General features: G+C 41.3%; 1 protein-coding gene across 1 annotated transcript in view; it reads left to right on the top strand.

The window, feature by feature from the left end:
* Positions 1-25,986, top strand: part of ADAMTS3 (ADAM metallopeptidase with thrombospondin type 1 motif 3) — a 192,033-nt gene that overhangs the window by 9,678 nt on the left and 156,369 nt on the right. The window contains 1 exon segment of the mRNA XM_034771735.1: positions 1,578-1,984. Within this exon segment, the coding sequence (XP_034627626.1) occupies positions 1,578-1,984 (407 nt within the window).

Raw genomic sequence — 25,986 nt, forward strand, 5'->3', positions numbered from 1 at the left:
TCAAGATGCCTATCCGAGCATATCTTCATATGTTCACCCAACTTTGAAAAATGGGCCCATGTTCAATTTTGTTTGTTTGTTTTAGTTTAAACATCATTGCTACCACATGAAGGTACTAAACATTTGTGGCTTTTTATACAGATCATTGTAATAATATCTCTGTGCTTAGAATTGAAGTGATGTAATAGGAGGAGTAAATATGATGCATTTAAAGGGCCAACTTCTGGTTGTATTGAAGTCATTGGAAATCTTGCAACTGATAACATCTGTAAGACTGGGCTTTGGCTGAAATTGTTTTCTAAATACATAACATGATGGGCAGTGTTCCATCAAATACATTTTTCTCTTTCTGTTTGGATCGCTTCACGTTTATGTACGGGCGGGGGGGAGAAATAATTCTGTGGTTAAAATTGCTGTGTTAGAATAACAGTAAAAACCTGACTGTGGCACAAAAGGAAGGAAATTCAGGATTGACTTTGAGGTTGGCATAACTCAAGTTCTGTAAGCAGTTGGTCATTGGGTTCTCTGCTCACCACTTGGTGGCACCTTCTGTTGCAGTATGGCTGCTTCGTGGCTCAGCCCTCTGTCCAGGTCACTCTATGATTTCCCCTTCTGGGGAAGTCTTTCAGAGTCCTCATGCCCGCTCCCCTGGCTGTGTCATTCCCCAGTGACTCGGGCAGTCTTCCCATTCACTGTACCTACCAATACCACTCTGCAGTGGATGGGAGAGAACCCAGGCCACCCACTACTCTGGGTTCTAGTCCAGGGCCCTACAGTGAGCAGTTAAGGTCTGGGACTTCACCAAACCTACTGCTCTATTTCTTGGACTACTTCCTACTGTGCTGCTTTAAGCTTCTCCATGAGCTTTCCTAGTCAGCACAGTTTCTCCTGGGGCTACTAGGTAAACTCTTCCACATGGGTTCCTATCCCACTTCCTTCTCCCTTTCCTCAAGAAGAGAGAGAGAGTGTAGGCTTCTTCCCTGCTGCCTCGCTGTGTTGCCAGCCTCCTGGCTTTATAGAAGCCCTGCCTGTTCCCTCACAGGTGAGCTTCCATCTAATGAAGTGCTTTCCACACAGCCTAAATCTCCTTCTCTTTGCAGCTCAATTGGCTGATTGGGCCCAGCTGGCCACACTCTCTGGGCTGGTGTGGGGAGCACAACCCATTTTATAGACGTAAATTAAAATACCCCCAACCATACTTTAATTTATATCTTCTGGCTCCTCTGATAGACTCCTTTATACATCAGAGGAGTGAATGTAAGTAGTACTAAGGGATCTTATGTCAGTGTGTAAGGTTCAAACTTGCATCACCTCTGAATTTAGGCCTCAAGTGCATTATTCACCTTATTTCTCCTTGGTTTTCTGGTGTCTACTGCATAATACTAATCATGGAAGAATCTACAATACTTAAATACAATGGATGAGTCCATGACACAGCTGTAAGTGAATTTCTTTGCTCATCATTATTTTGGTGGCTTCCTGTTCTGTAGCTATGTAACTGTTCTCCATTTTCCAAGCTTGTTCTTACACTTTCGTTCTAATTTAGGTTTTTTTGTGTGTGTTTGTTTTTTGGACAGATTTACCAAAAATCAGACCGAGGCTGTATGGGCTAGTGACTCCGATCAGCACCAATGCGGATGGAAGCTTCATCTCCAATATTCTCTCCGCAAATCACCAAAGAAGATTAACAAGGGATGTATCCCAAAGCCCCAAACAACTGTATTTTAACATCACAGCTTTTGGAAGGGAATTCCATCTCAGGCTGAGGCCTAACACCCATCTGGTGGCTCCAGAGGCTGTAGTGGAATGGTATGAAGACTCTGTGGAAACTGGAAATGGAACTGAGGCTGGTAACGAAAGTCAGACTAGAAGCGCAACAGAGCGGATATGGAAAAAAGAGACTCTATGGACCAATTGTGCATATGTTGGAGACATCACTGATATTCCGGGAGCGTCTGTTGCTATTAGCAACTGCGATGGTCTGGTAAGATTTATTCCATGGCATATATGTTTGGAGCTTTATCCCTTTTCCACAAAGCTTTAGTTACTGTTAAGTATCCAACACTTATGATATAATTTGGTTAATTTCATTTTCCAAAATCCATTAGAAATTGCAAACTTGTTTTATGTGGAATCATTGGGCCTCAAGGTGGAATACCTCCATTGCTGGACTTATCCCTTATTGACATCACCGTAGGAGAGAGACAAATCAAACCCGCTAGTGTTGTATTTTGTTTTTTGTGATATGTTAAGTTATCATTAGCAGTTTTAGAGTCAGTGAGCTTACAAAAATATAAATAAATAGATATCCAAGTCCAATATTATTGTGCATATTTTTGAGATGCAGCAAATTCACACACTGAACCCCCAAAATAACAATGTCAGTTTAAAAATAGTCAGGCATGTTTCTTTAGGGGAAAAAAAATAGACCCCTGTTTTTCTGTACTATTCTAACTCTTTAAAAGCATCAGTTGGATCACAATACTTATAGGTGATGTGTCCTGAAGGTACTTTGGCCTGGTTACTATGTTAGACTAAAGTATGTCAGTGTAGATTGAGCAGCGTTGACTGTAAAGATTGGACATGCAGTCACTGCATATGCAGTTCATTAACTCAGTTCATGTGGCAAAGAAAGCTAATAATACTTAGAGTACAACGAAACATAAACATAATTGCAACTTCCTGGAAGATTAATATAGCGCTTTTATATACTGTTCTTCAAGAGAGAAATGGTATGAGCAGGCCTGCAACACCAGATGTCCCTTCTTTGAAAGAGCTTCCCATCTTGGATGCCAGACACGTAAATGATTTGATCCCATTCTGCCTTAGGTATTAGCCAGCTATGCTCCTCTGTTTCTGGAATGCAATGTGAAGTTGTGCATAGTTTATTTCATGGAAACCACTCACTGGGTTAATGAACTTTCGTTAATTTAAAGAAAGGAAATATTCATAATTGACATTTGTTTATAGCTGATATGATCAATTGCTGGTGTGTGGTTTTTTTTGTTTTTTTGTTTGTTTGTTTTGTGTTATTTTTAATCCAGTTTGGTAATAGTATGCATAACTTACAAAGATACATGCAGACTTTCGAGCCAAGTGTGTGTGTTTCCATATAAGCATTGGCTATAGTGCTCTCATTATAAATGAGCCGCTGAGGCTGGGAGCTATGTGTTATCAGTAACGCTTCAAGACAATAAATTGGATTAGACAGAGTTAGATTTAGGTGTGTGGCCGCACAGGCAAAGAGAGTAGGCTGACCAGATGTCCCGATTTTATAGGGACAGTCCCGATATTTGGGGCTTTTTCTTATATAGGCACCAATTACCCCCACCGTCTGTCCCGATTTTTTTTCACACTTGCTGTCTGGTCACCCTAAAAGAGAGATGTGTTGCTGAAAAGATGCCCTTGTTGAGTTAATTGGAATGGAGTAGTTGCTGTCCTTGCTAACCTCCACTTGCATAAGCAGAGGAAGGTAGGTAACGTGGGGTTCTAAATGAAAAATTAGGAGGCTAATGGTTTTGTGGCATGATCTCGCCATTTCCCACAGACTCCAGGAAAGCTCCTCCTAAAGTGTTTGTTTTTTGTGGTTTTGGGGGGATGGGCCAAGAAGAAATGCTCTGAATATTTAGCCTTCTAGGTAACCTAGGAAGGGGAGTGGATAACTGCACCTAAAGTGCCACCGCTTGGAGCAGTGCTAACTCAGGCCACATGCCTGCATCTCTCTCTCTCTCCCTGGGATCCTGTAGAGGGGTGAGTGGCCTGCCAAGGTGGGGCTGGTCAGAGATTCCCACTGAGCAAACACCTTCAGTATCTACCTTTGGGATCCTGGAAAGTAGGGAGTCCATATGTTCTGATGCTTCTGTAGTCCTCCTTCCTAAACTCATTCCTCGGGAGTGGGGAAATTCAAGTGAACTCTGCAAAATTCCTTTTCTGGGCCCACTCAGAAACCCTTCCCACGTATGTCTATGTGGGATGGCACAGTTTGGTCCATGTTGTGAATATAGGGCCAAATTCTTTTTCCATTGGGGTCAATGGAATTTTGCTATAGAGTTTAATGGGATTAAAATTAGGCCCTACAAGTTATAGTATTCAATCCATGTTTGAAATCTGACTGAGAAAGTAGTTTTTTAGCTTTCAAATACAGAACTGAAATATGAAGCCCTGAAGGCCTACATTGAGACATTCCAGTAAAGCAGGCGGTGAAGTGTGGATTAATTCATTACATAAATCTGTGTGTGTTCGGACTTTTTTATTACCAGTAAGTAATAAAAAAAAACACAAAAAAACAAAAAACGAATGATAGTATAAAAAATGGAGGGCAATGCTAATTCAGTATAGAACAGGGGAATTGATGTGAGGTACATGCTTCACAGAGCATGTGAAAGTAACTCTTTCTACTCTGATTCCTTGTTGTTATCCCTTTTTTGACACTCACCCCATTTTGATAATTTATTGTCCGTACTGGCTCATGTTCCCCTCGGCTTGCCTCATTTGCTTGTGCTGTCTATTAAAACCCTCAGGGACCAGATCCTGGCCTCCCCACCAGCTGTTTTGCTCTACTCTACAAAGCAGGCTTCACCAACTACCTAGGGACTCCCTCTGCGTAAGGGGAATCTCTGGGTATCTTAGGGTCAGTATTGTTGCTTTGCCACTCCCAGTCCCTGGCCTCCAGAAAGAAGTTATCACTTAGGGCAGGGGCGGGCAAACTTTTTGGCCTGAAGGCCGCATCGGTTTGGTGGAGGCTGTGCCTGGCTCCTGCCCCCTATCCGACCCCTTTCCTCCCCCCCCCGGAACCCCTGCCCCATCTACCCCCCCTCTCCCATTCCCTGTCCCCTGACCACTCCCAGAACCCCCACCCCAACTGCCCCCCCACCCATCCAACCCTCCCCTTCTCCCTGACCGCTCCCAGAACCCCTGCCCCCATTCAACCCCCTCGTTCCCTGCCCTCTTACTGCCCCATCCCCTATCCACACCTGCCCCCTGACCACCACCCCGAACTCCCCTGCCCTTGATCCAACCCCACCTGCCCCCTTACTGCGCTGCCTGGAGCACCTGTGTCTGGTGGCGCTCCAGCTGCGCTGCCCAGAGCACCAGGACAGGCAGCGGCGCTGCCTGGCTGGAGCCAGCCACGCAGCACAGAGCACCAGGTCAGGCCAGGCTCTGCAGCTGCGTTGCCCTGCTGCCCAGAGCATTGCACAGAGCGCTGAGGCTGCAGGTGAGGGGAACAGTGGGGAAGGGGCCGGGGATAGCCTCCCAGGGCAGGAGGACGGGGGCCGGACAGGAGGGTCTTGCGGGCCGGATGTGGCCTGTGGGCTGTAGTTTGCCCACCGCTGGCTTAGGGCGAAAAAAATGAATCACTGTGGTAACAATTCACTGACTGTGTAGCTTATAAGGTAAGTTTGATATCATGAGTAACTAGAATGGAATATGTGGCTTGCTACCAGTCAGTGAACGTCCTGGCAAATGTTTGTTTTGTGAGTAAGTAATCTGAAATAAGGAGGTTTTTAATAAAAACTTCAATATAAATTGTAAGATACCTGCTGGTAGTTGGGCACGTTCTGTATTTCATTAAATTGTACTTGTATATACATTACTAGAATTTATATTGGCTTATTACCAGGTTTCAGAGTTGGCAGTAAGGTTGTATTGCTGTCGAGAAAATAATGTGGCCAAATTGTGCTCTGTTACATTGACATCAATGTATAGAGAACTCTGGGTTTAAACTGGGGAACTGAAAGCAGAACTTTGCTTCTGGACTCCTCCTGCGTCTGAATTTGCATTTTAAAACAACTGACAAATTATCAGAGTTATTTCTCTACAAAATTGTTTATTTTGCTATCATTGCATAAAAGTTAAGATATTAACAGCTTGTTTTTAACATTGCAAGGAAAAGTCTTATGTGCAAATCTATGCAATGTCTCTTAAAGGTAATCTTTTTTTTTTTTTTTTTTTTTTTTTTGGTTCCCAAAAATGCATGTATAACCAGTAATTTTAGGGGAAAAAGCACCTGAGTAATAGTAGAAGCTGTCACATTTTTTCTAGGACTATATTTGAAAGTTATATTTTATAATTCTAGGTTTGTGAATGGCTGGCTAGTACTATGAAACATGAGCATTTAATGGGGAATCTGTAACTTGTAGAGCCTGTTGACATGAAAATGGAAGTTCTGAGTGATTTTAAAGGAAATGAGATGTGTTTAGAAGGGAAAATGGATCCACAATACTGCCTAACACTAGTTTTGCTGCACAATGCAGGGTTGAGGCCTTGTTTTTGGAAACATAGTTTCCTTAAGTTTTGAAGGTATATTCCCTATGTTGCTTCAATCACTGTGGCAAACTGTAGTATTCATAGTTTGTCAAATACTGTTGTCAAAGTTACAACAAAGCTTATAACTGTGTTTTACTTACCAAGGGATTTCACAGTGCAAAGTAAATCTTTTCAGATTTTGCATAGTAGCCTGGAGCCCCATTTTGCCTTGATCTATACCTCATGTAAACCTATTGAATTTAGTGGGGTTGTCTGGGGATACAAGTCCAGGCAGAATTTGGCCTGCAGATCCTCATGTATAGCTAACACTGTCAGCCTTTGCAGGGACAAGCTTTAATGGAAAATATGTGGAAAGGCGGTGTCTTAAACTTAAAATTAGGTTGCCTTAAAGCAGAAATGTTGAAGGATCAGTGGGAAGAAGGGATAAACTTGGAAGACTATTAGGGGAAAACTTGATATCCTTTCTAGAGACTTATCCTTGTGCCAGGCTGACATTAATAAGCTGACTATAACAACATCCCTCAGCTGTGTGGGTTTGAGAAATGGAAAAGCCTGTGATCTGTCATCGGAGAAGGACAAAGCAGAAAAGCCCGAACTACCTTTGATCAATAGATAAGTTACAGTTGCGCTGACTGCAGTCTAGGTTAACTCCATTTGTAGAAGAAATGATGCCTCACTTTTTCTTTCAGTTGACTTGCTTTACTAAAGATTTAAAGATAGAACTAATTTAAATGGGGTTAAAACAAAGATGCACTATTGCAGGGGGTCGGCAACGTTCGGCACGCGGCTCGCCAGGGTAAGCACCCTAGCGGGCCGGGTCAGTTTATTTACCTGCTGACGCGGCAGGTTCAGCCGATCACGGCCCCCACTTGCCGCGGTTCGCCGTCCCGGGCCAATGGGGGCGGCGGGAAGCGGCGCGGGCTGAGGGATATGCCGCGTCAGCAGGTAAATAAACTGGCCCGGCCTGCTAGGGTGCTTACCCTGGCAAGCCGCGTGCCAAACGTTGCCGACCCCTGCACTATTGCATAGGTTTGATAATTCCAGAAATGTTTCCGAGAACTACATTTAGTAGGACAAGTACACGTAATTTCCCATCACACATTCATACTCCCTTATTCTTGTTGTGTTCCCTTTTCTCTATTCTCTCTGCAGGTCAGCACTGACACCACAATTCCTATCCCCCTTTGTTTCTGTTTATCCTGTCTTTTCTGGTCTGTGAAGAGAGAGAATGGGTCCTATGAGTGTTCAGAAGATGCTTAATTTAGACATACCTGATTTGATCTGTCAAACTGTGTTAACTGTACCTTCACCTCTGGGTTAAATGAAGTGTTGACTGTAACATATGTTAGTAAGTATGATAGTTACAACTTCACTTCCTTTAAAACAAGAGGAATATGCCCCTGAGGTTGTACTGGTCATTTTATACATTTGACAGGTCTGACTCTAAGAAATTGGGCACTTACAGTAGACTTAGTGGTCCAACCATCCAAAAATGATGTAACCTTACCTGGTCGTGTAAGATCTTTTGCTAAGAGAGTATCATTCTCTGATGGAGAAATGTGGTGCAACAGAGTTGGAACATAATTGCAAGACTTTCAAAGAGGTACAATTTAATCAGTTCAAAGCAGATTTGCAGGAGACAGGTTTCTCGTATTTACTTGTGCCTGATGTAATAAGTGTTTTAACCTGCATGGTGGAAAAATTATAGCTAAATAACTCCAGTGCTTTTTAAATACAGCTTTCTAAGAGTTTAAGTTTCTAAGTAATGGAATTCACTAGACTTTAAGTGTAGCAATATCAAGGTAGATTGATTTAAATAATTTGTTTTAATCATGACTTAAATCAGTTGTTAAAAATGGATTTTCAATTGTCGTTTTTTAATTATTTGTTTTGTAATAAGCTTTGACTAAGCAAATACCTAGAGTCACCATCATCCTGGCTTGTTTGGAGCTCTTTACTCTCGCCCCTATAGTCTCCCCAGCATGTGACATACGCTCTACAGATCCACGCAGGCTTCTTTAGTATTTTAACATCTGGCACAAAAGAGCCTTCTAAATATTTAGCAGCTTCCATCCAGATTTATGCAAACCATTATACTTGAAGAAATCCATTGTCCTTCTGATGGATAACTTCAAGTTTTTACCCTAAATATGCTTTTGAGGTAGTGTGTGTGGTGACAGGTGCTGGTGATGGGGGAGGGAGAATGGACATTTGTTTTGGATTCTTCCTTTTGTCATTCAGAGCCAATTGCAACCTGTGGATAGAGTAATTCTAGATGTGTTTTCTCCAGCTTCCCTCTTCTTGAGATTTTGTATTTGCTGCTTCCTTATTATTCTCTTTGGGCCAGATTCTGATCTCATTGAAACCAGTGGGAGATTTGCCATTGACTTTAATGGGACCCGGATTATTGGCTTTTGGTGTCCTCCTCTCACTTCGTGTTTTGGGCCTGCTGCCTCCTACACTTGGAACAGATGCCTACCACTTGCGTGCCAAGTGATGTTATAGTGGATGATGAACTAAATATGAGTCAACAATGTAATACTGTTGCAAAAAAAGCAAACATCATTCTGGGATGTATTAGCAGGAGTGTTGAAAGCAAGACACAAGAAGTAATTCTTCTGCTCTACTCAGCACTGATAAGGCCTCAACTGGAATATTATGTCTGGTTCTGGGCACTGTTCTGTTTGAGAACAATGTGGGCAAACTGGAGAAAGTCCAGAGGAAAGCAACAAAAATGATTAAAGGTCTAGAAAACATGATCTATGAGGGAAGATTTGGGGGGGAAAAAAGGATTTGTTTAGCCTGGAGAAGAGAAGACCGAGGGGGGTGGGGGGTGTTTGCGTGATATGACACAGCCTTCAAATAGGCAAAAGGTTGTTATAAAGAGGAGGGTGAGAAGTTCTCCTTAACCACTGAGGACATGACAAGAAGCAATGGGGTTAAATTGCAGCAAGGAAGAGTTCAGTCAGACATTAGGAAAAACTTCCTACCTGTCAGGGTAGTTAAGCACTGGAACAAGTTCCCTATGGATGCTGTGGAATTGCATTGAAGGTTTTTAAGAACAGGTTAGACAAACACCTGTCAGTATCTAGATAATGCTTCGTTCTTCCTCAATGGAGTGGGCTGGACTAGATCACCTATCAAGGTCTTTGCTAGTCCTACGGTTCTATGGGTCTCTCTTCCAAAGCACTCTTTTTAAAATGTATTTTTGTGAAGCCATCCAACATCGACATCCTCATCAGTCACATCGATATGTGTGTTGATAACCTACACGTGGATAGCTCCTTTCAGAGGAAGATGTCCAAGCACTTTGCAAACTGTGCACCTGCTATACCCCAGTGAGGTAGGTACCATAGGGAGTAAGAATACACCTTTTGGAGAGAACTTGCACAAGGTTAAGTTAAAGAGTTGGGAGAAGAACCCAGGTCTGCTATCGTCTAGTCATGTTCTTAGCCCTCTCTGCCAACTGCCAGTCTTTTGAATGGTTACCTGAAGTCACGGCTGTTGGACTATAAGCAGGAACCCTGAGCTAGATCTTCAACGGAGGTGAATCAGTGGAGCTGTGTTGCCCCCTGTCTGCTGTGTTTTTGTTAATCAGTTTGTATATGTTTAGCCCTATATTAGGGTGTGATCCTGTGTTCTTTGCGCATCTCAAACTTCCACTGACTAGGAATTTTGGGCATACCTAAATGAATGCTGAGATGGACTCTTCGTAGCAGAGGATCTGTCTTTCTAGTATTGGTCTTTAAACTGATGTGCATGCCAATAGTGCTATCTAAGTAATACATAACACTATAATATGCATAATAAAAAAACCCTGTAGCTTATTGTTCCCCAACCCCCAATAGAAATGAAGTCCCTCTCTGAGGGGATGCAGGAGAGACTTTTTACTGTAGCAGGTGGGTATAGAAGTCTATTTTTAGCAGTCTCCTGGCTGTCTGTTGATGTGGGGAAACCTCTGGACTATGTAGTAAAAAGGAAAGATGTTCAGAGTTTCCACCCAGATGTATTCCTCTTGTTTTCAAGGGTTATTCACCAGCCAAGTTGTCCTCTGAAATAATGATCATCTTAGGGGGCAATGCTCCCTCCCCCTGTTTGTTCCAGGAGCTGTGTGGTCATAGGAAAAACTGAACTGATATATAGTAGTATTGCTGTGATCTTACTCTAGATTAATTCAGGCCAGAGTATAAGGGAACTGCATAAATTCTCTCAGAGCATTGAAATGTGCAATCGATTTAGATAATTGTTTTTGCAAATGGAAAGAAGTTGCGGAGTTTTAAAATGGAGCATAATAGCAATGGGCTGTATCCTCTGAGCATCATGCAGACGAAACCCATTCTGCACAGATCCCATCCCTCCTGTGTGGACAGGGGAGAGGTCAGCCATGGCCTGCTGCAGTGTATCCCTCTCCCCTCCAGAGGGGGCAATGTAATGATTCACGAGTGGGGAGTGCATAGACTATGGGCAGGTGGGCAGTAGGCGTGTCAGGGATGCAACCAGGGTTCATGAGCTTCATTCACCTCTGGACCATGGTATTTTTCTGCTGCATTGCCCCTGTCATGGAGAGCCTCCCAGGCAGCTAGTGGCTGCAGAAGCCCGAAGTGCATGGGAGCCATGGAGACAAGGCAAGCCTCTGGATAGCCGTTGGGTTTGGGAACTGATCCAGCAGCCTGTTCCTGGGCAAGGAAGGCAGACAAAGCTGCCAGAGTGATTGAGGATAAATCTGAGAGACGATTTCCTCTCCTTTGGTCCTCCTCCGTGTGCTTTTCTGGGGAAGCAGGGGGCCAGACAGACTCAGAGGAAGTATTTGTTTCCATTTTACCCTTTGTAATGGGCTAAAGATAATGGGCTAACCATGGTTAGAATGATTCAATTTAAAAAAAAAAATGCGTTTCTTTTCACACTTCAGAATACTTGTTTAATATATAAACATGTTCAGCAGCAAACATCAGAAGAGATAACCACGAGTCAGGAAAGACAAAGATAATTCTTTTGTGGGCAGAGAATGTTGTTGTTGCCTCACTGTAAAGCACAGATTATCAATTGTCAAGATTGCTTGCGGTCATTGTCGTATTGGATTTATTGTTGGCGGTCAAAATGGCTGGCCAAGAGAGTGCATCTTTCCCTCTCAGATGCTGCCCTCATGATGGTTGATCTTGCTCTTTAAAACCTTGCCTGGGAAGGATGTACTCAGTGGAGAGCCCTGGCCTTTCCACCATCAGCCTGAAAGAGTCTGGGTTTGTAACTTTCACCATGCATGATAAAGCCCAGGGGTGAGATTTTCAAAAGCATTTAGCGCTTGTGTAACTGCTTCTGTTGAAATCAGTGGGAGTTCACCATTGAAACTCCCACTTACTGTTTACTCAGGGTTTCATTTGAAAGGGTGAGGATTGGGCCTATTACTGTTTATAAATGAGCATAGGTTGATTTTGTGTGTGTGTGCGTGTTGGCATTGCTAACTAAAATAGGTTTCATATTTTTAAAAATACCAAACAGAGAGAGATTTTGATTAATTTCTGTACCAGGCAGAGGCAGTATGATGCATCTGAAGAGTGGTTTTTTTACCCACAAAAGCTTATGCCTAAATAAATCTATTAGTCTTTTAAGGTGCCACCGGACTCCTCATTGTTTTTGTGGATACAGACTAACACGGCTACTCCGATACTATGATAGGTATGTTAGGTTTGTCTTAATCCAAAAACAAAGTATAGAATGCAAAATCGTGCACAGTGCTTTACAAAATGCATGCAGAGACAGGATTTTTGCATAGAGGAGCTTACAGTCTAGCTCAGGTTGGCTTTAGTTTCTACAGTCCTCTTCAAGATAATGGGGTACTTGTATACAATAACATTAGTTTTAACAGTCCCATACAAAAATAGATGTGACTCCATTCTGACTTTTAAAAATGTGTTTATGTATGCACCACCTTCTCCTGTTCAACTCACAATGAACAGTCTGTACAGTATTCCTCTCCTCTGGTATCAGAAATACATGAGCATGTAAGGACGTGTGGGCTGGCTGTGTACGTGTGCTTAAATGGCTTGGAATTAACAGTGGGGTCATGGGGATTACTTTTCACCTGACTATACAGGGTTTCAGCATCAGTTCTGACAATCGGTATTTGTTATACCTTAGTCATCAACCCAGGGAAATAGATATCAAGAAAATAGGACGTCCTCCTCCTTCATTCTTTATGCAGGAGGCTTGGGGAAAACGCTGCAAGAGGAAGCAGTGGTGTAAAATGCATTATGGACATGTTGCCTACATTCATTACATGCATCTGGATAGTATTGTCAAGGAGTATAAAGGATGCCTGCCTTCTAAAATAGAACTCACAATTGCAGTATCCATCTCCTAGTTCTAGACCCCAGTCCTCCACTTTTCCAGCTTTCCCTCTGACCTTGAGACCCCTACCTTCCCTTTTCAGTGCCCAGGCCCTGAAATCATGTATTGTAACTTCTCCTTTAGTATCACGTTTGTTCTTGCCATTTTGGTCCCAGTCAGAGTTGCAGCCTAGGGCAATGATCTTGCTCCTGTTTGAAGTCTATGGCAAAATTTCTGTTGACTTCAGAAACAGGTGCAGAAGCAGGCCCTCTCAGTCAGTAAACTATACCTAATTATTAATGAATGTTTAATAATTAATAGTGTTTTGAGGTTCCTCATGACATTGAAAAGTTTGTTTTGCCAGAGAAGAGGGGAGACCAAAAAGCAACTGCCTTGAGCAGGACCATAAAACTTGATGTAGAGAAGATTAACAAGGAAGAAAAATGGTTATGCAAGCCCATTGGGGTGAAAGTAGTAGCAGAAATAATAAAGCTGTATTTGAAAATGCCCATCTTGGCAGCATGGATCTAGCATGGTACTTTAATGTGGTATTGCTAATAATACTATTATGAAATATACAGAGGTACTGTAATGCAAAAATATGCTTATAGAAAGTCACATGGGCCTTACTTAAAACTTATGAAATAAAAGCCGTCATGACTTTGAAATGGAAACTATCTTCTTTATTATTCTAAAGCATAAAAACTATATTTGTTGTATCGAATGCTGCGATTTTCGAAGGCTCTTAAGGGATTTTGGAATCCCTCAAGATTCTAAGATGAATGGGAATTGGGCATCAGCCTAAATGGTTAGGGCTATACTGATTTCCCAGCTGAGGATCATACCCATAATATGTTTCCAGGTGTGTCTCAGGCTGTGTGTGACTGCTGAGTGTGACTGCTGAGTGTAGTCTAGTTTGTTTGTTTTGTTTGCTTGTTTGTTTTAAATCCAATATATGGGGCAAGTGAGGCTGAATTGCTCTGTCCGAGCAGCAACTTGTTTGTTTGGTGGTTTGCCTCCTTTGTTGTCTTCTCTCTTTGGAATGTGCACTTCCTCTTCCCCAAAGTGCCTTGATCACTAGATATGCTGCTCTTTATGTGAAAATTATAATCTGCTTTGAAAAGAAAAAAAGAAATTTGAAAAAAAACATGCACCTCACCGGTATAAATTCTGAGAAATCCCGAACAGTCCATTTGTGGTCCAGCCTACCAGTAACATTTATGAATGTAGGATGCAATATTCTTTTTAGTTTTGTGTGCATTTGAAATAAAGTTTGACCATAGATAGGGTAGCAGAGAAATGCTTTTAGGAGCCCAGAGAGCGCTGACCACCTATCCTATCACAATGTGCCAGACTTCAGCAGGGTGGATTTGATTTAAATCAAATCGATTTAAATCACTAGTCAGGAAGACTCAATTTAATCATGGTTTTCTACATAAGAGTGCATTCTTGTTGGCTGTTACAACGTTGATACATATTCTTCACAACTCAGAGCTAGATGTAGGTTTCATTTTTAGAAGGTACACACTATATTCAAAATAAATCACTGTTTAAAAATGTAAACTTTTCAGATTAGTTTTACACCTACACCAGAAAATGAATTATTGGTTATTTCATTTACCAGAGGTAACTGAAGCAGATATTTATGAAGTCACTGGGAGGTGAACTATCTCCAATTCAACAGGTTAATCATTTATATTTGGAGGATTTTCTTGCCATGCTGTATTAGGAGGAGAACATCACCAGACCGACATTTAAATGGTTTTATTTAACTAAAACAACAATGTTAAGTGTTCTGGTTTTTTTTCTTCAAGAGCAAACATATAATCATTTTTTTTAAATGATTCTCACATTTAACTCCAGACTTCTCCTTGTCCAGATCTATTCCATCCCCAACAATCTTCTATTCATTGAACTTTTTGAAACTTTGCACTTTTAAAGAGAGGTAAGGGATTGACTCTGTGTACACAAATTTGCAGAGGGACAATAGAGTTGAGGTCTGTTATTTCTCACCTCTATATATTATTTATTTAAAAACATTTTTACTGTTAACAAGCATATTATCTCTGGAGACACAAATCCACCGTTTGAGAACTGCAAACTAAGCATCTCTGACTAACACGGCTACCCCCCTGATACTTGACATCTCTGATGGTATCTTCTAGACCAGGCATTTAAGGATGTGCTTAACTGCTGTCCTGAATAGGGATAGACTTTAGCATGTGCTTAAACGCCTTCTTGAATTGGGACCTTATTCATAGATTTTAACCATTATGATTATATATTTTGACTGCCTGCGTCACACAGACCATAAAACTTCACCTAGTAATTCCTATATTAAGCCAATATATGCTAGATCTCACACAGAAGTTCTTTTAGAAAATACTTCAAGGTGATGGAGAATCTACTGCCTCCCTGTGTGAGGCGTTCTAGTTGAGAATTTCAAATTCTGTCTTGGTTTATGTCAGTGGTATAAGTGCTGTTTGTTTCTTCTCTTTTCTGATTGTTTTGTAACCACTTATTTACAGGGGACTTCTGTTTTGGCGGAGTGGTCCTTTAGCTTGTTTGAGCTGATGAACAGAGGCTGTTTGTATTGTAGTTGTGACTCATTTAGTTTTTAATACCCCATTAGAAGAAGAAAAACTGTTTTATTAACATGTCTACATTAATAATTGAGGGGTGTGTGTGTGTGTTTTATTTTTTTCTCTCTGACACTCACTCACTAATACATTTAGCAGCACAAACAGTTCTTTCTATGAAATGGGATCCAAATCAGTGGGTAGCATAGGTTTAATCATAAGCAACATACAGGATTAAGTTGTACAGCGGTCTTTTTCAAACTTGGATAACTGTACTGACCACGTGTTATAAAAACCATTGGGTCTGCAATGAAGATTGTAGTTTTTTTTTGTTTTATTTTACATTTTAAAACTAATCTTACATCTCCATACGTATGCCCACTAGCTTTCCTTGGTGGGAGAGAGTTCTGTCTCCATTTCATTATTGGAGAATATTGTGCTTGAAGCACTAACATATTGAGCAATTTCCTATCCAGTCCGGAATGTCCAACCTCAGGGACCAACCCCAATATAGTCTCAGTTCCAACTAATTACATTGGATTTATCATTCTTTCCTTGGTCTCATCCTCTGTCTTATTCTGATATTGCGTTTGGGGCAGGACCATGGGGTATTTTTTTCTAGGCTCTATTCATTCCAAGTTCCACACTCCAGCACGCTGGAGACACTTTTATAATCCAGTTTAGTCTGTTATGTTTCTTAAGTGTTGTATAGCAAATACATTTTTTACATAGTATTTATCAGTTTCATATGGTATGGAACTTCCATCTCACGCTCTTTAATCTGATTCACTGCTTCACTAGAAATTTCAGTGTACAAGTATTATTCCCAATTTCATCTATTCTTGTTTAGAGGTTTCCTATGAGTTGCATGAAACATGTCTGAGTCATCCTTTTCATATCACCTGTTGTTGCTGTTTTACTGGAAAACCGAATACATAGTAGAAATGTGGTAAAGAGATGAAACAGGTAATTGGGGACATAAATACCTGAGGATGAATGACTCATTCATCTGGATGGATTGGGTGATTTTTGATTAAAAACTCTAGACGTGTTTCTACAGAATGATCGATTGTAATGTGTTTGAAGAGGACTGAAGGCACAGATATGGGTCGGAATTTGAGGACAGGGAGTGCTGGATTTCTGGGCACTCTTTTTCTGTTGCTCTTCCTGTTTGTCTCCATTCTAGTCCTAACCAATGACGAACTCCTCTCCTTAATTACAAGCCCAAATTGATAGGCTTGGTGTGGGGATGGGAAGCATAGAAACTTTGTCCTCCCCAGGTCCTGGTTGGAAACAATTTTACAACCACTCTTGCAGTCCCTATCAGGCTGAGTTCTGTGGTAGGCAAGTGGGGGTTAAACCCCTGTGCAGTCTCCCCGGCCCGTCACCGATGCTGTGGACCTGTACTGGTGTTGCTGTGGCCTGGATGCTCTGTGGAGGAAGGGGCAGGATTTGCCCCTGTTTGACTACCATAAGAGCAAACTGTCTGTGTCTCTTATTTCTCTCCCAACATGGAAATAATTCCGTTCTGGAGTCCAAACCTTCCCATAGTGCTCAGAGGCCCCCTAATGCCACATGGTTTTCTCCACTCTGACAAAGCAGGAGAGCTAGCTTAATAATCTGGTAGGGGATTCCTTGGGCAACAAGAAACCTTCGGTGGCAGATGCAATGCCCAGATGGTGAAACAACTTCTGTGTGTCCATTACCAGCCAATGCAACTTAGTGCACCCTCAGGCCTGGTGGGCCAGACCCGCACTTTCTTCCCCAGCCTGATAGGCAAAACTCCATTCCCTGATGGAAGGACGCACAGGAAACTCAACAAAGGAAACCTTGGAATTTCTTTCCCCTTTGGAGAAGGAGGAAGGTACAATCTGGCCCTCAGGTTTTTATACACACTGGAGGGCTGCCTCTAAGAACGGACCATTTGTCCAGAAGAACACTTCTCCTTTTAGTAAATGGAGGGCCAATTCACCCTACTGGAGACTCTCAGTGCTAACCAGACAAGCAAGCTAACTAATCAGATGAGAGAGTAGGGAATTTTTTTAATCACATGCACACTTTGGAATAACACCTCCTCATCACAAAATGCAACCTCCCTCATTAACAGCCAACAAAACCTCATTTCCAACCTGATGATGAAAGCATTACTGTATCAAAAGGCACACCCTTTAAAGATGTAAAAGATATTTCCCATGATACGCTGTTTGTTAACTGAGCACATATTCGAGAAACTAAGTTAAAGCATCCATTAGTGGGTGCTGAGTAGCATCACCTCCTATTTAAAAACTACAGCCTATTTGAAGTGGGTTGTAGCCCACGACAGCTTATGCTCTAATAAATTTGTTAGTCTCTAAGGTGCCACAAGTACTCCTGTTCTTTTTGCGATACAGACTAACACGGCTGCTACTCTGAAACCTCCTAATTAAAGTCTGCAAAGATGCACAGAACCTCCTAAGATGAGGCCATAGCACATTAATTAAATGCATTGCACCTGATAAGTATTTTGCAGTAAGGCCACTTTACACCATCCTAGCAGGGTAAGAGAGCCTGATATAGGTGTTAAGTAATCTATACCCACTTTTAATGCCCCCTTTCGCTGCCAGAGGCCTTAGTGTAAGTGAGAATCAAGGCCCCATTGTATTTAAGATCTTTTTGCATTCTGCCACAATTTCAAAATGCTCATTACAAAAGCAACATCTACATGTCAAAAGAAATTAGAATACTGACTTCTTAAATATATTTCATGCGATACTTTGAAAACTAGCTAAAAGGAGGCCTACAGAAAGAGCCCATGATTTAAAGCTGACAATCAGTCGTGTTTGTAAAGCAAGGTAATTGATGCCACCGGGTGAGAGGAGTGCTGTGTATTTTAAAAACATTTTTTCTGACAGCCTTCCCTTTAAAAATATTTTTTCAGTCTGTCCAGCATCTCTGTTTCTTCAAACTGTTCTTAGTGTCTAATCTTTTAATTACTTACTTCTCCACTCCCACCATCTATCTAGAGTGCTGCTGGTAAGAGTAACTTTCTGTGCAGTATGGAGAAGTAATCCCACTTGAAACTAAATCCATAGGTACCACTTCATGAAGGCTTTTAAGTACAAAAAGTCTTTCTCTAGGGAAAGCTGAACTGAATACAGTTGTTTGAAGGATGCAACAATGCATTCTTGACAAAGACCTATACAAAGTAGACGGGGTTTAAGTGCTGCAAAACTATACCTCAAAGTTCACAAGTGTTTGCACTTATAAGCATCTGCTAGAAAGTACTCCCTTGATCACTCTTCATTTTCTTAGATCCTCACAGGATGATATGGGCCAATCTCCACGCATGGATGTCCCCCTGCCTTCATGGAAAGGGATGGGGGAACATCAGCTACCTCCACGGCACCGTCCCTCACTCTGATCACATGTTGAGCCTTCTGATGGGCTAAGAGATTTGTGGGAGAGGGAAGGAAAACAGCTGCACTATGTATGTTGTCTCCACACTAGTGCTGTGAAGAATCTGCACACCTGCCACACACACACTCACTCCTCCCTCCTCCCCCCCATGCTGTGGATTTCATCCTGGGGTGAGGGGGGCAGCTCCAGAGGGAGCAGCAGGCAGAGGAGTTTGTTCCAGAGAGATGGGTTTCTCCCTAAGATCCAGGAGATGTTCACAGTGGTCCTGCCAGTATCTTAAGAAGAGCTGGACAGCCAAAGTTAGGCTGATATTGCCCTGTACATCTCCATGTGCAGTTCTGAGCCAGAGGAAAGTGAAGCAGAGGCCAATTGTGTTTCTTGGCCCAATGAACCAGAACGGTAAAAGTCACAAAACACAGAAGCCAGAAGATCCATTTGATTAGATAAGCATCTGACTTCATGATCAGGGCTGCTAAGAAACTGCCTTGCCAATCCTTTCCTGGGACTCGATTACAACTGCTGCCAACTGGACTTATTTCTGAGGGGGGCTAGTTCTCTCTTCTCAAGGTGATAATAAACAGGTGAGGAAGTAACTCCACCAACTCCCAAACCTCCATCTGAGCTGATGGAGCCTACATGAGCTAGTCATCAAGGCAGAGCAAAGCATGTAGCTTCCTTAAATGAAAAGGCATCAACACTACTACCATGATAGCCTAAGAGGCAATGCAAGGATGAAGCAACACCTGAAAATGTTCTTGATGCAGGAGGAAGTGCAAGAATGGTAGACACAATGGGTACATGCAGATAGGGATTGCCAAGAAAAGTTTGATAATGCCTGGGAGGTTTATCTTGCAATGGGGTCTCTATTTATTCTCCTTTCAGGATGGTGGTAGCAGAATCTTAAATAATTAAAAATAAGGATGAAGGTAGTGCTGATCTTTGACAGCCCTTCTGCACAAGTCTTGGTCTCTTGATTAAGAGGAGATAAGATGGCTGTTTTTTGGATTTTATTGATCTCCCCCCTCCCCCCCCCAGGATTTCACAGTGTCTTTTACAGTAGCAGTAGCTGTAAAGGGGTGTTTTGAAGAAAATAATAAAAATAATATTTTTTTCACAATAAATAAGAACAATAAAAGCACGTTGTTGAAAACTTGCAAAACAGGTGTCCTATGTGGAATTCAGAAAAGGACACTGATGGGCCATAAATGGGCTTTCCATAACAATGTATCCGATTCTAAGAAGTTAAAATTCCAGAATGAGTATCTGTGCATAACATGTTCTTAAAATAACTGGCAATCTTTTTTTGTCTAACTGAATAACAGTTCACCAGAGGCAAAGGGCTGAATTCAGAATTGCTGCATATGGTGGTGTAAGTTACCTGGACTCCCCTCCTTTACGCTCAGTGGGACAAATTGTGAGGTGATATATATGGGGCATGCCAGTAAGTGGTGCTGAGTCCAATGAATCTAAGTTAGCGTAACCCGCCACACTGAGGACTAGGAAGAAGGTGAAAGTGGCAGCAATTTCGACTTTCCTCTAAACTTGGTACAAAGTAAGGACATCTGTGTGGGAGGGACTGCATTTTCATTAATTGCATGTCTAGCACTGGGGTAGCCAACCTATGGCATGCAAGCTGATTTTCATTGGCACTCACACTATCCTGGTCACCAGTCCGGGGGGGCTCTGCATTTTAATTGACTTTTAAATGAAGCTTCTTAAACATTTTAAAAACCCTATTTACTTTACATACAACAATAGTTTAGTTTTCTATTGTAGACTTATAGAAAGAGACCTTCTAAAAACATTAAAATGTATGACTGGCACGCGAAACTTTCAATCAGAGTGAATCAATGAAGACTCGGCACAGCACTTCTGAAAGGTTGCCGACCCCGATGTAGCACAAGGAGGCTGCAATCCGGATTGGGGCTACTAGATGCCACTTCAAATAATAATAATAACATTCTAAAATCTGTGACATTTGGAGTGTTTTTGGTGAATGGGGTGCAGTTTCAGAAACATACTTTACTATTCCATGCAAAGAGGCACATGCAATAATGTTACACCAGCCCCTTGTTGCATTTCTTTGGATTTAGTGTTGGACAGAAGAAATCACAGCTAATTGAAGAGACTTAGCAAACAGTTTGCTACAGGATAGATGGGGACAAGGAGCATAGACCGACAGGTGAACTCTGGCTGCCATGGTTATGATAATCCACAAGGTGGAGTTCTTCTACTCAGGTCAATATTACCAGCATTATATGATGGGCTCTTTGGAACTGGAGCCAATATGAACTATCTGGTGTACTTAAAGAATAACCACCTCCATCACAAAAATAAAATGTGCAAGTTTTGAATGTCAAAAGTTTTAGGTTTATGAATAGTTTGAATCCTTTGTGAATTTCATCTCCTACCTCCCTGACAGTGAGTTGAAAATTTTACCCGATTAGACTATGTGGTTTGCTTTCTCATTCAGACCTTTTCATGTTAGATTTGGAGACTTCGTTTGCTGCTTCAGAATCTGTTTAATGCACTAATGTGATGTCATATTTGAAACGACTAAAGTATGTTGAGAAACACTCATTGGTTCATTAACGCAAAGAAAAGTGTTCTGCCAAACCTAAGAATTGGGCTGCTAATCCCACTGTCACCCTTGTCCATAAGTTCCAAACTCCAGGCATGGTGGAGCAGTGCTTACTTTCCTCCTCCTTCCCCCCCCCTTAATGCATGAATCAACGTGCAAAATCTACATGAAACTCAATACCCCATATTCTATGTGAAATGTAACAGACTAGCCCATTTTTGGAGTGGTGGTAGAGTAATACTACATCTGAGCTCATGAAGGGGAATTGGTTTCGGTGCAGGTGATTTAAAAAAAAAAATGAATTGGAATAAGTAGGTGGTGATTGGATGCTTTTCTGGGTATATGTTTGGGAGCTATCATTGAATCACACCTTTTATCCTTGGCCATGTATTTTCAGAACACTGGTTTTAGGGCAGTTTGACATTTCCCTTCTGGATCTTTGCTTTTGTCACAAAAGGTGGCATCTGCTTCTTAAATTCTCCTTTTCTAAACTCACAAGTAGCAGTATGTTAAAATGGGCCAGGCTTATTAAAATTAGTAAGTACAACTTTTTAAAATAGTTTCAGTAATAAATAACAGCTTGTGTAATTTCTCTGGGGATTCGATAGCGCATACACATACTACACATGAATCGGGCACTCATTCACGTTCTTCCTTCACATATCACATGTGGTGAAGTATGTGTCCCAGTAAAAGAAAGTAAATAGATACTGAAATAGTCAATGTTCTCACAACTTAATCCTTGTAACCTCTCTCAAAGTTCTTATTGACTGTAGTGTTTGTACTGAATTTGAAACTGCATTTTGCAGAGTAGAGATACAGAAGCCATATTCAGTAATAGCTTTTTTTGATGTTCCTTGTTTATTCAGTGCTGTACTTGCTTGTATCTGGAATTTGACCTCAGAGCCGCATGGTTTGAGGTACATAAAGGGAGCAAGAACAAGACTGAAATGGGCAGGAAATGTAATGCTGGGTTATTTGGGGAGGAAGCAAGAAAGCAATAAGTTCCTGTTGATAGGGTGAGAGAATTTAATTTCAACTGTAGGTTTTAATCCAACATTTATTTTTGGAAGATGCCATTGGAATTTTGCATACAATTTGATAAATTACAAAGACTTTGTGAATTTAAAACAACAACCACCATACAGTGGACTAGCTTCCTTAAATTATTTGCCTTACTCACTCCCTGTTTTTCCTTTGTCTTGATAATCCATTTTATTTGATGAAATCTGATATAAATCTGTAAAGTGTAAAACTGTGTTACTTTTGGAGGGTGCAGAAACCTGTGTAGGTGTGTTGCTCTTGGTCCCTTTGGGGGGAAAAAACCCTTTTTTTCCCAGAGGTAGAGCAGATGGAAAAGTACACAATACCAGTGGGTTCATAAATATTGCCAACTCCTGGCATTCTGGCTGTTCGAGTCCTGGGATTCCTCCATTCAGTATAATCTGGCAAGAAAATCTGTCTCACAGGATACGTTTTTTTCACCCCTACTTTTGATTGAACTCGTATAGTATCTTTGAAAGTCTGATATTTAAAGGCTGAGACTGTTAACTGAGTCAGTAGCTTACTGATAACATTAAGTACTGTGTGGCAAAGGAGCCAAAGTTTTGAAGCCCTCCAGGATTTCAGTTCCTATATTCTTGGAAGGCTAGGTGACTTACAGGGACAACTCATGTGGAAGAGGCTACAAACACACTGTAATTTGGCACAAGTGAAATGATCCGTTAAAACCATTGAGCAAAATTAACCACTGCCCCACTGTCTTTTAAAATCATAAGAATTTCTCTTTGGCGCGGGGACTACTATCCTTTTGTTGTGTGTTTGTATAGCACCTAGCGCAATGGGGTCCTGGTCCATGACTGGGGCTGCTAGGTGTTACGGTAATACAAATACTAATCATACTAATTTTCACGCTTGATCAGCTCAATGATCTATCTAGTCCTGTATCAGGTGAAAGTGGCCAGTAATAGGTGTTCCATAGGAAGGGGCAAAAACCCCAGTAATGGGAAGTTATGGAGAAGGCAAAGCCAGGATGCAACCTCTATGCAGCATGCTCTCCTCTAAAGCCAGTGAAAACGATACCAGGAAATTTTATATAGATATAGTATATGAAAAGAATATGTATTAATTGTATAAACTGGATTTTCAAATGGAGCCCAAAGAAGTGAGGTGCCTAACTTCCTTAGAAAATCCTTGCCATAAGTTGTAAAAGAATGCAGTATGTCAGCATAGTCTTGGAGCCATACACTTTTACCTGTCTTGCATGAGATTTGCTGCCTTACAGAGTGAATACCATTAGGTTCCCCCAGGACAGGAGGAATTTTAAGGCTGCAAGGCTGTATATTCATGTTCAGATAAATGATGGAACATCCAGATTTGTTGCCAGTGTGAAGGAACAGATGTCTGTATACTGCCAAGAGAGTAAATTCACCCCTGTGCCGAGGGCCCACATCTGGTACTGTTAGCCCCAAGTGATCACAAGTTATGCCAAATAATTATGAGATTTTAATAAATAATATTTTTGGATTTGGTGATCCTTCCTAGTTTTGGAACCTTTCAAGTTCATGTTTTCAAGATTTTCTATACTTCCATGAGGGCCATAAATATTTTTTTTTTTTTACTTGAAATGCAATCTCATGATTCTCTCACAATCCCATGAGTCCGGAGTCTGTGAAAATGCCAAATACAGTGAGACTCTTGATAAAATCATGAGCTGGCAACCCTGTGTGCAGACAGCCGATGTATAGGGTAATGTTTAAGTGGGAGGTGGTGCTATAGGCCTTGTAGCGGCCTTCTGCGTGGGATGACATTTGCCTGTAAATGTGTAGATCTGTAGCATCTGACACTACATCACTAGATATTTCACAGAATTGGGGTAACTGCGCCTGTATTCCTCCTCCATGGTAAGGCCAGGGCACCCACTCTCAGGCCTCTGGCTCCCCATCTATTACCTCTCTTTGGCAGACACACAACTGTCTCCCTCCTGGCTGAGATATTTTAGGCTGCACAGTTCCCTGCCTACACTATAAATTCCCAGCAAAGTCAGACTGTTATAAATTAGCATACATCTCTCTCTAAGCAGAAACATTTATTTTGAGGTAAAAGCATTATAGAGAGAAACTATTTAAAATCTATAAAAGAACTTGCGTGCATGCTAATACGCTTACCAGAGATCACGCTCTGGCTGGTGAACAGTGCTTCAGACCCCACCAAGGGGATTTTCTATGGTTACAAGTTCATCACAGCTGTTAGCTCCGAACAAGCACATCTATGAATCTGAGAGTCACTCTTTTACCCAGTTTGGGCCTCTGATCTTGTCCTCGTGTAACAGGTGACCAGCAGTGGGTTTCTCCTCAGGGCTCAGCTTCAAAAGGATGAGTCCAAAGGTGGGTAATTTGCATTCTCCTCTGTTTCCTAGGAAACCCACTCACCTAAAAGTTCAATCTTGTCTGGCCCATTGTTTTAAAGAAGGCTTTGATGGTCATAACATTTTGCAGGGTTTACATTAGTCCTGTCTCCCATTTAAAGACGTTATATAGAATCCCACAATAACACAAATGTTTGCATTTTTTGGAAATATACTTCTAAGATACCTAAGGTATGTCTACACTAGAAACGCTACGGCAGCACAGTTGGGGCTTAGGATGGCTTAATTATATCTCACAGGGCATAACCCAACTCTGTAGTGTAGACCTGCTCAGCTTAATTCAGTAAAGTTTGTCCAGGATATTGAATGAAATTGCCATATCTGTCACATAGAGCTGCTGCCATATTTGTCACACAGGTGTACTTCTATAAAGATAGATAGATACTGGGCTCAGTGAGAAAACTGACCGTAGTGAGCACGCTTAGTACATAGTTTTTCAATTTTTCATAACTCTGAGATCTTAAAACCAAATTCCTCCTTTGAGGACAATGTGTGTGTCATAGTTGTAGCTTTAAAATTAATCTGTTTGAGTTATTCAAGCACAAAAAATAAGACATTTTTTCCACATAAAAACAAAAGTTCTTCTCCCCTCTCTCCTTTTTATTTTCACATAACTCTGAATTACTCAATGGATTTTTCTTGGAATTTCCAAAAGAAAAAAAAAATCCCATTTGGATTTAAACCAGTTATGAGAAATTGCAGCCCAAAGACTTTGTGTGTGTGTTGTAGTAAAGATTATGAATGTCCTCAGTAGGAGGTTAGTGGGATGGTCATCTTAATTTAACTTTAGCCTTGCAGGATGACACAGTAATATGCTGCAGTTTTCCTTTTCTCTTATGCACATGGAGCAACATGTTTAACTCCATGTGTTATAATAAGGGTCTGTTTTTGTTTCTATTAATGTTTTTATTACTAGAGTGAATCTAATTAGTGTCATCATTGCATACACAAAATAAATAAGAGCATGGGAAAACTTCTTTTTGGTTCATAAGGCTGCTCAGATGGGAAGAAGAAATTAACCAGGGGTCATTCTAATTTACAGCATCCCATCTCAAACATAATCTTGCTAATTACAAATGTTCCAAAATTCCAAATCCTACATTCTAAATAGATTAATAGATTTTTTTTTTTTTTTAAGGGCAGAAGGCACTGTTTTTGATCATTTGAGTCTAACCTCCTGCATGTCACACGCCACAGAATTTCACAAAGTGATTCCTGTGTCAAATTCTGGTTGAACTAGAGCATATGTTTTGGAAAGACGTCCAGTCTTCATTTATAGAATTCAAGTGCTGGAGAATCCGCTACATCCCTAAGTATATTGTTCCATTGGCTAATTACCTCACTTCAAAAGAATTGCACTTTATTTCTAGGTTGCTTTTGTCTAGCTTCAGCTTGCAGCCACTGGATCTTAT

This window comes from Trachemys scripta, chromosome 5 (genome assembly GCF_013100865.1).
Source record: "Trachemys scripta elegans isolate TJP31775 chromosome 5, CAS_Tse_1.0, whole genome shotgun sequence".
In the NCBI taxonomy this organism is placed as follows: Eukaryota; Metazoa; Chordata; order Testudines; family Emydidae; genus Trachemys; species Trachemys scripta.